Source organism: Balaenoptera ricei, chromosome 8 (genome assembly GCF_028023285.1).
Source record: "Balaenoptera ricei isolate mBalRic1 chromosome 8, mBalRic1.hap2, whole genome shotgun sequence".
In the NCBI taxonomy this organism is placed as follows: Eukaryota; Metazoa; Chordata; class Mammalia; order Artiodactyla; family Balaenopteridae; genus Balaenoptera; species Balaenoptera ricei.
The window spans coordinates 12,575,827-12,587,712 of record NC_082646.1 but is presented as its reverse complement, the minus strand read 5'-3'; the positions used below and the strand labels follow the sequence as shown (position 1 = coordinate 12,587,712).

General features: G+C 60.1%; 1 protein-coding gene across 3 annotated transcripts in view; it reads right to left on the bottom strand.

Moving 5' to 3' along the window:
• Positions 1 to 878: 878 nt before the first annotated feature.
• The window catches only part of TRIM29 (tripartite motif containing 29), a 59,735-nt gene continuing 48,727 nt past the window's right edge, over positions 879 to 11,886 (bottom strand). For 2 of the 3 annotated variants that reach the window (XM_059929280.1, XM_059929282.1), the window contains exons 7-10: positions 10,089 to 10,172; positions 7,820 to 7,915; positions 4,831 to 4,907; positions 879 to 2,014 (exon numbers count right to left, since the gene is read on the bottom strand). In XM_059929280.1, the coding sequence (XP_059785263.1) occupies positions 1,952 to 2,014; positions 4,831 to 4,907; positions 7,820 to 7,915; positions 10,089 to 10,172 (320 nt within the window). In that variant the 3' untranslated portion in view covers positions 879 to 1,951. The remainder of the gene's footprint in view (positions 2,015 to 4,830; positions 4,908 to 7,819; positions 7,916 to 10,088; positions 10,173 to 11,886) is intronic. The other variant, XM_059929281.1, reaches the window with a different exon arrangement.

The following is an 11,886-nucleotide window of genomic DNA, read 5'->3' as shown; positions in this document are numbered from 1 at the left end:
GGGTGGGGCTGCTCCCCTGGGATCATTTGGCCCCTGGCGGGGAGCAAAGAAGGACATGAGAATGGAGGGACCTGGGGGGTCCCAGCCATACCGGGGCAGGGGTGTAATTTTCTTGCACCCTCTTTCCCTCCCTCCCAAGTCATGCTTCCTTCTGTTTTGCTTGCCTCTTCCAGGGAGCCTTCCCTGACTGCCTCCCCAGGCATCTCTGGGTTCCTAGGGACTGGAAGGCCTCATCTCCTTTCCCCATGGCCCAAATTCAGGATGGCGCTGCCCTCGGGAGCTGGGCTCCCCTGCCAGGCCTCGGCTGTGAGCTCCCCTGCCCAGGAAGCCCTCCCCCTACTAAGAAAGCTCTCAGGTCTGAAGCCTCTGCTTGGCCTCCACCCCAGCCCGTGGGTAGCCACTCCTGGGCCTGGCTCCCCTCTGGGGACTCTGGGGTAGGCTGGCCAGGGGCTCTGAGCTCTCACAGCCCTCGGGGTATTCAGGTGATCCCCCGGACCCCACCTGCACCATCCTCCCTGCTGCTCACTGTTAACCAAGGCCGCTTCAGAAAGGTCCAGCGTCCTGTGTTGCCCGCTAGGGACTCAGGTGGACGTGGGGAGGGGCGGGAGGGAGACCCAAAGGAAGCACGTCTTCTGGAGGAAAGAGGGGAAACGACCACATACTCATCAGAGGTGGAAAAAGTGTGCTCCGAAGAGCTGCAGCCAGTCCGTCTGGTGACCCTCAGGGAAACGCTTGTTCAATACAAAGAAGTGAGTGATCAATGGTTTATTCAGGAGGGGAAAGCCCAAGCTGAATGTCTCCCTCCCTCCCTCTTCCATCCCCCCCTCCCTCCCTCCCTCTCCCACCCCTGCCAGCTGGCCCCCCTCCCCGTAGCCCCCATAGGCCCTTGGGAGGGGGACGGCGAGAGGAGGGATGACCCCACCTTGGTGCTGCTGGTGTGAGCTCCTCTCAAGGCCCTGGGCCCCATGACAACATGTAACATGGAGGGTAGTCAGAGGGAAGAGGGAGACTCTAGTGGGGGCAGTGGATGGGGGTGTGGCGGGGTGTAAGGCACCATTGTAAATAAGCACCCGCGGCTACCAGCCCAGCCACACTTTCGCCAGCCTGCTCACTTCCCATTCTCAGGGAGAAACACAATTATGAAACCAATGAAACATTTCCCTCGGAGCAGCTGGGCCGGTGGCTATTTTCATGGGTGGAGTATATCACGTCAAGGGAATCGCTTATCTAAGCAGGTAGAAGAAAGGAATATCTTGGCGAAGATCATCCTGCCAGCCAGGAGAGCCCGTCCTCAGGGACCGCAGACTCGCGGTGGATGTGGGGAGACCCAAGGCCGGGCAGGTTGATGCCAAGACACTGAGAGCTTTTCCTCTGTGGTGGCCAAGGGCTGCAGGCCCCACCAGGCTGAGCCTGGGTAGGTAGGACCAGAGCAGGGCACACGGGGCCAGTCTTCTCCTAGGGGGCCAGGCAGCTGGGAAGAAGTGGGCCCGTGTGGGTGGGAGATGGGCAGCTGTCATGGCCAGGCACCTACTGACAGCATCACGGGCTAAGGGCCCTTGGAGAGAAATGGCCAACAGGCCTGAAGACAGCAGGGGCCTGGGCGGGGGAAGCAGGCTGGTACCGTGTGGGCACCCACTACCGGCCCCAAGGATCCCACCCAAAAGGAGGAATGTGGCGGGTTAGGGGAGAAAAGCCTTATCTCTCACTCGCATGAGGGTTGGCCTCTGAGCACAGGCAAGATGGTGATCCTTAGTCACAAAGCAGGAGGGGCCCTGGATGGAGCGTGGCTGATGGGAAGGAGGGGGAGGCCAGGCAGCCCTGAGAGAGCAGGGGAAGGCGGGGCGGGGGGAGGGCCAGGCCCCCTCCCACCCAGGTGAGAAGAGTAGCAAGAAGAGCAGGGCCGGCTGGGGAGGGCAGGGGTGGCGGTGCCTCGTTCCTGCCTGCCTGGCGCTCATGGGGCCTCGTTGGACCGGATCCCATTGCCTTTGTTGACGGAGAAGGGCCGGTAGTTCGACTGCGGGGGGAAACAGGAGTAGTTAGGGAGGTCGGATGGCACTCGAGCTTACCAGTCAGACGCCCACCCCCTAACCTCCGCCAGGAAGCAGCAGTGGTCTGAACCCCAATAATTCTAGGGCCCTGTGGCCCAACCCGCAAGCTCCATCTACCCTGGGATTGGAGTTGGGCCCCAGTATTATCAGAGTCTCTGGGTTCACATCCTAATTAGAATTCACTGCATCAGTCGACTGGTGAGCTTGAACTTCAGCCTCGTCAACCGGTCTCTCCACACCCAGGAAGCCCCTGCCAGCACCAGCGTAGCTCCCATTAATATGGTGTTCTCTACTCTACAGAACTGGTATGAGGGCTTTCCATAGACGGACTCACTGAATTTTCACAGCTACCCAATTAAGTGGGTTACTATTATCGTACCCATTTTATACATGAACAAACCAAGGCACAGAGAGGCTAAGCAACTTGCCCAAGGTCACCCAGCTGGCAAGCAGAGGAGTTGGGATTCGAGACCCAGCAATCTGGCTCCAGAGCTCAACCCCCAGCCCCATCCATGTCAACGCACCTCTTCTGAGTCTCAAGACTTGGTCTCTGCTCTCTCTCTGCATAATTCTCCCTGAGAGAAGGGGTGCAGAGAGGGCAAACCACCGCCCCAGCCCAACACAGACTGGGGGCTTCCCATCCCAGACCTTCCACCTCTCTCATCCCGGAACCCTCATAGGGATTCAGGGAGCATCTCTCAGGACAGGGCCAGCGACAACTTTCTTGCCAGACTGTGTATTACATCCCGCAGCAATTTCACAAAATCAGCACTCCCTTCTCCTCCCAATCACTTCGTCAGGGCCCTGAGAAATCGCCCTCCAGGCTGCAATGGAAGAGCACATTTTAGCCGCTGCTTGCCCCTGCGAGCACCCTTGGCCCCTAGAGGGCCTCCAGAAGTGGCTTCGCCCTTGAGCTGGGTCAGAGCCTGGGCCCGCCTCACACCCCAATGACCCCAGTACAGGAGACCCCAAGGGTGATCCCAGCCCCTGCCCTGGACCTGCCTGCCTGGAAATCTGTATCTACAGTAGCTCCTTGCCTACATCTGGTCCACAGCAGGACTGGGGGCCTGTGGGATGCGGGGGCTGAGGGAACTTAGCTCAGGCCTTGGTTAAAACACTTATTAAACAACGGAAGAGATGGAAACCCAGGGCGGGGAAAGACATACCCAAGTTACTCAGCTACTCAGTGGCAGAGCAGGGCCTGGACCAGGTCTCCTAATCCCCAGGTGCCAGCCTGGACCCCAAAGGAGTCAGTAAGGCAAAGTGAATAGACCCAGAAATGGCTGAAGCCTTTCTTACAGGAAGGCTGGGTCAATCAAATGGATCGCAGGCCAGTGAATGGTGCTGTCTTGTCAAGAGTCCAGGGTGCTGGGCGGGCACAAACAGAGCACCTGGGCAGGGTGCTCTCTGCACACACCACCCCCCCATCCCCTGCCCCATTCCCTCCCTGGCTCAGGGTCACAGCACATGAAAGTTGGAAGAGCTATGAAAGCATCCAGGCCATCTGCCTTATGTTACAGATGGGGAGACTGAGGCACAGGGGAAGAATGACTCGCATGGCAAGCTGGTGAGAGGACTGGGGCCAGACCCCAGGCCAGCCTCTTCCTACACTAGCACCTGCCTCCATTCCCCCAGTGCTGGGTGCCAGCTGGGGACCCCAGAACCCTGCCCTGCCAGGCATCTCAAGGTGATGTTGAGCCTTCTCTGCTGGGATCAGGGCTCTGGGAGGGAGGGAAAGTAGTGGGAGGGAGGGGAAGGACCAAGTCCAGGAAGAGAAAGCTTCCTTTTTCTCTCCATATCTGCTTTTTGCAGCCCTGCTGTTGCAGTGGCCCTGGGCCTGGCTCAGATTACACACACCATCACTTAGCTCCATCGCCAGCAAATTAAAGATTCTCTCCAATTAAACCAGCCCCAGTCACTCTTTGTGACCTGAAGCAAATCACCTCTCCATGCTCTGACCTCCAAATGCAAAGACAGAAGGGAGCCGGGGGGCTCCAGCCCTTGGGCCCAGCAGATGCCACCCCCATCCCAAGGCAGCTGGCTGACTCCTTCAGCAGGGCCTGGCATGGGCCTTGGAGGAGAGCATGCGGGGAAGTGAAGGCACAGCACATGAAGGACAACCCCTGATCGCTGAGGTCTCGGGCAGGGCTCAGGCATGTCAGGTCTACAGGTATTAGAGTTCAACCCCATCTCAGCACCGCATTATAGAGTCCCAGAGGGCTCTGACTCACTCAGGACCCCACAGTCAGCAGGCGGCTGGACCCCAAGACCATGCTTCCTCTCGTGCTGCTCTTTGATGCCCCAGCTCAGGGTCATTAGCTATCGAACCCTAAATATATCTATTCCTAACTTTGCAGCCTCTGCCTTACCCACGCTATCATCCCAATGGCTTCTATGCTGTCAGAGCTGGCCCCCAGGGAAGCGAGACTCATCTCTAGGATGCCCGTCCCCTGGACTCAGCATTTTGGCCATCATTCAACAAGCATAGGCAGCAAACAACCATCTGCACATAAAAAAAATCCTGGGCCGCCCACTTTACAGATTAGAAAACCGAGGCCCAAAAAGTATATGTTTACCCAGGCCCCCTGCCTATTAGCCCTGGGTCTTTCTTTACTACCCTTTGCTGTATGCAGGTATTCAGGCCACTGCCACCTCCATCCCATGGCCCAGAGATGTCACCATCCTCCCACAGGCCCTGGGCAAGTGATGACCAGTTGCTCCTGGGAGCCCCATTCAGTGCCCATTCTGCACATGCTCATGCCCAGGCAGGCTCTCCACTCACCAGATAATTCTGCTTGCTGGATTTCCAAGTCTGGGGCTGGGCCTTGGGGCTCTGGTTCCTGAGGAGGGAAGGATAGCCTGGGGAGAAAAGAGGCTCCGGTCAGAGGGAGCATGGGCTGGCGGTCAGGGGCCCAGGGCCGGAGCACAGACGCCACCTCCAAAGTGACTGCCAAGCTCCATCCAGCCCATTACCAAGTGCAGCCAACCCTGAGGAGGCATGCAGGAGTCAGGAGGGTTGCAATGTAAAATCTTGAGGAGGTGGGCCAAGGGGAGGGGGCACCAAGGCAGACAGAAGGAGGAGGAACAGGCCAGGTGGGCTGGGCCAGGCGGCAGGGGAGTGTCACCCCCAATCCAGGTCAGAATCACACCACTTGCTGAGATTTCCCCCACCTACCCTGAAGGCTCACCCCACAGACCCCTCCCCTCCCCAAAGCCCAGGGAAGCCACTTTATAAGCACGACCTGCCAGGATTTCCACCATTAGGCACTCATCCCAACTCCCTCCCCCCCACTGTGTGGACGAGGCTCCCCATTTATTGGCTCCACTCGTGCCAGGCACTGTGCTGGGACTCGCATGGGTCTTCCCTGTCTCTGTTGCCCTGAGCTGCACAGCTAATAATCAATGGTCAGAATTAGAACCCAGGTTTGCTGGACTCCAAAACCCATCCTCACGTCCTGTCTGCCTAGTCTGGCTCCCTCTTCCCTGCTTCACGAGCAGGAGGCTGGGGCCCAGAGAGGGGGCAGCAATGTGGCTGCGGTCCAGGGTTCAAAGAGCGAGCCCAAGGGGGCCTGGAGCACATGGGCGCCATCTGGGCCTGGGGTCCTCGAGGCGCGGGTCCGGGGCAGCGCTGCCCAAGTCCACCTCCCCACCCCTCCCCCTCAGCCCAGCGGGTCTGTAAGGAGCTGCAGTCCCCAGAACTGTGAAAAGTGCCCTCAGTGTCAGCCCTCAGCCTGCAGGGACCGGCGGTGGTGCCTGGGAAGGAACGGGCTGTGACCTGGACATGGAGGAGCTCAAGAAATAAACAGCATCTGGCCTTGGCAGGGGCAGGCTGGAGCCCTGCAGGCTGGGCAGCCCTGGGCAGGCTGGCCTGCTCAAAGGCGGATGAGCTGGTCGGGCCCAGAAACCACCTGCAGCACTGCCAGACTGCCAGAGAGGCCGGCCCTTCCCCGGGTTGGCAAGGGGGTGGAAACAGAGCAGAGAACCCAGCGGTCTCCCTGCATCTGGGGATGGGGGCAGCCTTGGGAAGAGAGGGTTCCTCAGGTCCTGAGTGGGAGGTTGAGAGGGGGGGAATTCAGGTCTCACTTCTCAGTTCCCAGAAAGAAAATCCCAAGCCAGCCATGAGAGAGGTGGGGATGGGGACGGGGCAGGGGTGTGGTCCAGGAGACCAGCCTGTATAGCAGGCAGCATGCAGGGGCAGGTGGGCTAGGGATGGCAGGGGGCGAGGGGCATGCATCCTCTTCCAGGGGGCTCTGGGGAGGAGGGACCAGGACACCCTAGAAGTGGCAGAGAGCCCCATAGGGTGTCCCATTTGCCCTGCTGTGGGAGGGAAAAGGTGGGGGGGATGTAAAACAGGCAGGTACCAGGATGATATTTAAACAGCCCACTGCCGTCCAGTGGTTTGGAAAACTCTGTGGTAGCCTGTCCCAAGGTGGTGAACTGATAGGGGACTTTCCCAGTGCCTGCTGGGAGAGAGAGCCATTAGCACTGGTCCCAGGAGGGGCCAGAGGGAGTCACACGTCCCATGGGCACGGCCGCTCTCAAAGCCCTCACTCAGTCCTCGCTGGCAGCCGGAGTGTACTCCCTGCCTCCCCCCACCCCAGAGTAGGTGGGGTCAGTCCTCCCAGGCAGGCAGCCCCTGCCCAGAACCCCCATATAGGCCATTCCGAGCAGATCTGGGGAGCTGATCTGCATGAAGGTGACAACATGTGTCCCCGGGTCCTGGTGTTTTTTGAGGAGAGGCTCTCCTAGGACAAGGCCTTCGCCTGGGGAGACCGCAGGCCAACTGGGAGATGCAAGGGAGCGTGAAATCTCCAAATGACACCTAAGGGCGGCCGTCTTCCCTGCCGGGAATCAGGGCCCTGACCTGCCGGTCAATCCAAGCTTGACCAGAGAGCAGGGATGATCTGTTGGAAGCCAGACAGGCCAAGGCAAGTCCCAGAACTCCCCAGGCCTGGGGGTCCTGCAGGCTGGGACCCTCTAGTCATATCTCCTTGCTGGTAGATCCAAGAATCCCAGCCCTGGGTATAGGCTGGGATCCAGCCCGGAAGGGAATGCTGGATGATAAAGTCACCATTGGAGGCCACTGCCGGGAGGTCCGCCTGCCCCTTTCCCACCCCCTCCACCTGAGCCCACCCAGCCTGCTTATCCTGTCTCCCAGGCCAGATGTCTCTAAGCCAGAAGGCAGACAGGCCTGCTCCCACCTCAGCCCACCAGAGCTGCCCCATGCACCTTTCAGAAGAGATGGGAGGGCCGTGGGCCCCACTGTGAGCTGGGGCCTGGCTCAGGCCTGCCCCTCAGGATGACCCCATCCCCAGGAGACAGGAGGCATCGGCTGCTCAGCCTTGTCAAAGAGCTCTGGGGGGCAGAATCAGACTTGGGAGGCCTTAGAGATCATCTCATCTGCCTCTCCCAGCAGGGACTCGGCAGGACTCTGGTGCCATGGGATGCTGACAGGTGCCATGTGGTCACAGGGTTCTAGAGTCAACCAAGGCTGGGAGTCACTGGGTGACTAAGTTAAGGAAACTTTCTGCAGTAGGAAGACTCGGTGCCTGATGGAAGCACCCTGGGGATGTCTGGGGTGGGGGGGGTGTAGAGGGTGTCATGTGTCCGCACCTCCCTGACACCGAGGCCTGTATCACAGCACATCCTGAGGGACCGGCGTGTGGTGGCCCAGCCCTCCTGACAGCAGAGATGTGGAGGCAGGGCTCTGATCCCTACAAGGTAAGAACTTGTGAGTAGAGTCCAAGGCACTCCGGACAGGGCGAGCTCACCTTTCAGGGAGAAGGAAGAGCTGCCTTGCACGGCAGGCGGGTCATCGGAGCTCTGAATGGTGGAGGAGTAGTCCCAGACCCGGGAGGTGTAGCTACCTGGGCGGGGAAAGGAAGAGGCGTCAGCCCTGGACAGCTTGGCATGGGGGACGGAGGCCGGGACACGGCCATTGCTGTGAATCTCTCCAGCCCCCGCACGTCTCCAGCCAGGATACTGCTGGGCCCTCGTCACACTTCTGGCCAATCCTTCCTGCCATCAAGCTGTCCTTCTAAACTATAAAGTGTTGTCAGGTCCTTGCCCTACCTAACAGCCCACTGCCCTCAGATTAAGGTACAAAGTCCTTAGCACGGCCCTCAGCTCTTTCATGAGGCCCTCACCCCTCCCCACTGTCTCCACTTTCTGCCTTCGCCTGGAGGCGGGCCTCCATCACTCAATGTTCCAACCAGGCTGCGCTCTGAGCTCTTGACACACACCGGGCTCTCTCTTGCCCCAGGCTTTTTGCACAGACCAGGTCCTCTGCCTAGAATAGCCCACCTGCTCCCCCATGCGTAGCAAATTCAGGTGTCGGGGCTTCAGGTGTCAGCTTCCATGTCACCTCCCCCAAGTCTGCATGTGTCTCAGCCCCATGCCCCGTATCGCATTGTAACTGCACGTTTAATGGTCCACGTCCCCCACTGGGCTCTGTGGGGGCAGGTGGAATGCCCGTCTGGCCCAGCATCACACCCAATGCCTGGCACCCAGCCTGCTTCCTGGAGGGTGCTCATTGTACAGCTGATGGATGGATGAATGAGTAAAGGAACAAATAAATACAAACACAGGCTAAAACTTGGAGGCGGAAGCAGCTGATACAAGTCCTGAAATTCTGTTTGCCAGGTTGAACAGGCTGCAAGTGTCCATTTGCAGGTGGACAAAAAGAGGCCGTGGGGACGGTGTGGCAGGGACAGCAGGGGCACCGTGAGGGCCTTCGAGAGCCCCTGTGGGCAGTGCACCCTCTCAGCAGCCCGGAGCGTGGGGGACTCCCCCTTAGTTGAGCTCACTCCACAGCGGAGCTCACCAGCCCTGGCGATTTTCTCCTGCTGCTGCCTGCGGGGTGGAGCTGGGTCAGCGGTTACATGGGGTTGGGGCGGGCGGCCTGCCCCGTCATGGACGCCCTCCCACAGGTATCTCAGGCAGACTCTGCAGCAAGGCCCTCACTGAGCACGCCTGTCAAGTCTCCAAGGGGCCAACCACCTTGCCCTTTCCTTCGCCCATTCATTGGTCCCCTCTTCCTCTCATTCAACAAATGTTTGCTGAGCCCCACCTTCTTCTGGACCCTGGGATCGCGTCAGGGAACAGGACAGACCCAGCGTCTGCCCTCACGGAGCTCACAGTCTCCTGTGCTTGTGGTGAAGCCAGTCCTGCACCTAGAGGCTTGGGCACTGCCCTGCCCACGGTGCCCCTGACCTTCCAGATCTCCGGGGGCCTGGTCCTCACTACCGAGCCCTGACTCCCTTCCTCTTCTCTTCAGACGTCCCGGTGCTGTGTCCGAGGGGGACTCTGGCAGAGCTGGCCCGGTCCCCTCCCCCACCCCCGCAAGTGGCACCCACCGCAGGAGCCCCCAGAAGCCGGGCTCTTTGAGGGTCGGCCCTGCCCTCAGCGCAGCGGTGCCCTCAGCGCTGTGGGCAGAGGGGACCCTGCGCTCAGCAGCTCTCCCTGGGGAAGCTGTGTCTCTACCCCCATTCCACCCCTCCCGGGTCTTAAGGATGAGTCACCCACACACCTCCCTGACAACGATACCTCCTGCGTTTCCAGGGACGGCCCATTTCATAGCATGCCTGACTTCTCGTTTCCTGCTCCCCTAGTTTGTCTTAACCGCTGTATGACTTTCCGACCCAGGAGTACACAAATCAGGAGAGGTCCTCTGTGGTCCCCAGCCCCGACATCTGCTGAGGGAAGTCCCCACACCTAACCCCCGGGTTCACTTCCCCCTGACTCAGCCTTCAGGGAGAAGATCCTACGGACTCGGGGATTTTCAGGGATGCCGAGGTGCCCGGCTGCCTTTCCTCAGCCTAACGACGTCACACACACGCACACTCACGCCTGTACATGCGCACACGCCCTAAGCCCACTAGGACCCCTCGTCACCCGTCTCTGGGTCCCCACCCCCACCCCAGCTCCCCACATTCACCTCACGTGGGGAGCCCAGGCCCCCTGCCCATGACCCAGCCCGCAGCCCCTCCTGCATGGCTCCCACACAGGCCCTGCCCACCCCCCAGCTGAGCTGCCTCCTACCCTTGGTGCCATACACATTGTTGAAGGTCTTCTCCTTGGAGAGGAGGCTGGGGGACACCGGCTGGTACGATGTCTTGGCCCCACCTGTGAAGTACACGAGGAGGGGCTCTCATTGCAGAAAGGGGGACCTGGCTCAGTCGGGGGCCTGTGGCTCTGACCTGAGGGGTGTACTGCAGGATTCCTTGCCCCCAGACAGCGACCTCTGCCTGTGCCAGGGCCTGTTCCCCCACCAAGACAGCTCCCTTGGGTCTAGGATAAGGTGACCACGTAAGTTACCCTTCCAATCAGAATGGTTCTGAGTGTGAAAGGGGTGCTATGAATAGTTATGCGGAGAGTACCGGGTGTAAACCTGGAGAGTCCTAGATGGACTAAGATGTATGGTTGTCCTAATTAGGGGCTTTGAGGGTCACCAGAGCCTTCCTGAGCCAGGCCCTGTGTGACTGAGACTCCAGAGGCTGGGAAATGGGGTGCCCGTGAGGAAGCTGGGCCATGGCCACCATGGGGCAGAGGTGTAGGGCCGAATGAGGGCTGCCACCTGGAGGGGCCTGATGAGCTTGTGCCACAAATACCTCCCCCACTACGGGGATGTTTCCCCAGGGACGAGCTCTAAATGGCACAGGTGTTTCCCTCCCTCCCCCATTCGGGCTCCACACCCCTACTTCACAGGTGAAGACAACGCGTTCCCCACGTGCGTCTGCATGGGTCAGAGTCCTCCATCAGCTCCCGCCCTCCCGCCTAGCCAGCCCCGCTCCCGTTCTGGCCGAGCACCAGCTGGTCCTTCTGTAAATCCGCACCCCTGCAGTCCATCCCTCTCGCCCTGCGCCCTCTGTCCATCACAGCCACGCCCTCTCTACCGAGCCCTTGGCCCCTCTTGCAGGGAGCCTGGAAACTAACCTCTCCTGGAAGTCTCACTGCCCAGCCCCACTGCCCCAAAGCTCCCAGACTCAGGCCACTGTCCCTTGGTGGCCTTGCTTCCTGATCTCCTTGCTGACTCCCTTGGCCCCTCCCTTGCCTCTACCCTGAGCCCGGGGCTCCCAGATTTCCTCCCTCCCGTCCCCAGTGCAGGGGCGGAGACACCGGACGAACCTGTTTCTTCTCCCTACAAGTGTCACAGCCTGACTCATGGTAACAGAGCTGGAAGCTCTCCTAACAGCTGAGTCCAACCTCCTTCTTCTCAGATGAGGATACTGAGGGGGCAGTGACCAGCCCAAGGTCACAAGGCCCGGGCTCTCGGGTGACATCTGGGGGGGTCCATGCTCTTTCCTCAATCCCCCATTATTGCTCTGCTCCCCTCCGCCTTCTACAGAGCAGGCCAGCCAAGCAGGGGCCAGTCGGGGGACTTGATACCACCCCAGGGTCTGATCCTCAGAAGCTGGGGAACCAGAAGGGTCTGGGTCAGGGCCAGTGATGCTGGAATGGGGCTGGTTAATGCAGCTCACCCTCTCATAGAACTAGACCCAAAGGACAGCGCCCCGGGGGAGGGAAGGGAGCAGGACCAGCCGGCCGGGCCCAGGCCCCACCAGGAATGTAGGGCCGGGTACTCAGGTCCAGCTTCTTTGCTGGAAGCCCAGGTGTTGTTTTCAAGTTGGGAGGGGCGGCCAAGGTTCCTCTCTGCTGAGCTCATCTCCCCTGGGCCCCTCCCACCGGGTCCGTGTGTGTGTGTGTGTGCGCGCGCGTCTGAGGCGTGTGGATCAGTGCCCAGGGCTCGAGGCTCCGCGCTCCAGGCCCTGGCGTCTTCCCCACGTCTCCTCTCTCCCCCTTCCCTGCACACCCTCTCCTGTCCCGACCCCTGGGCCCT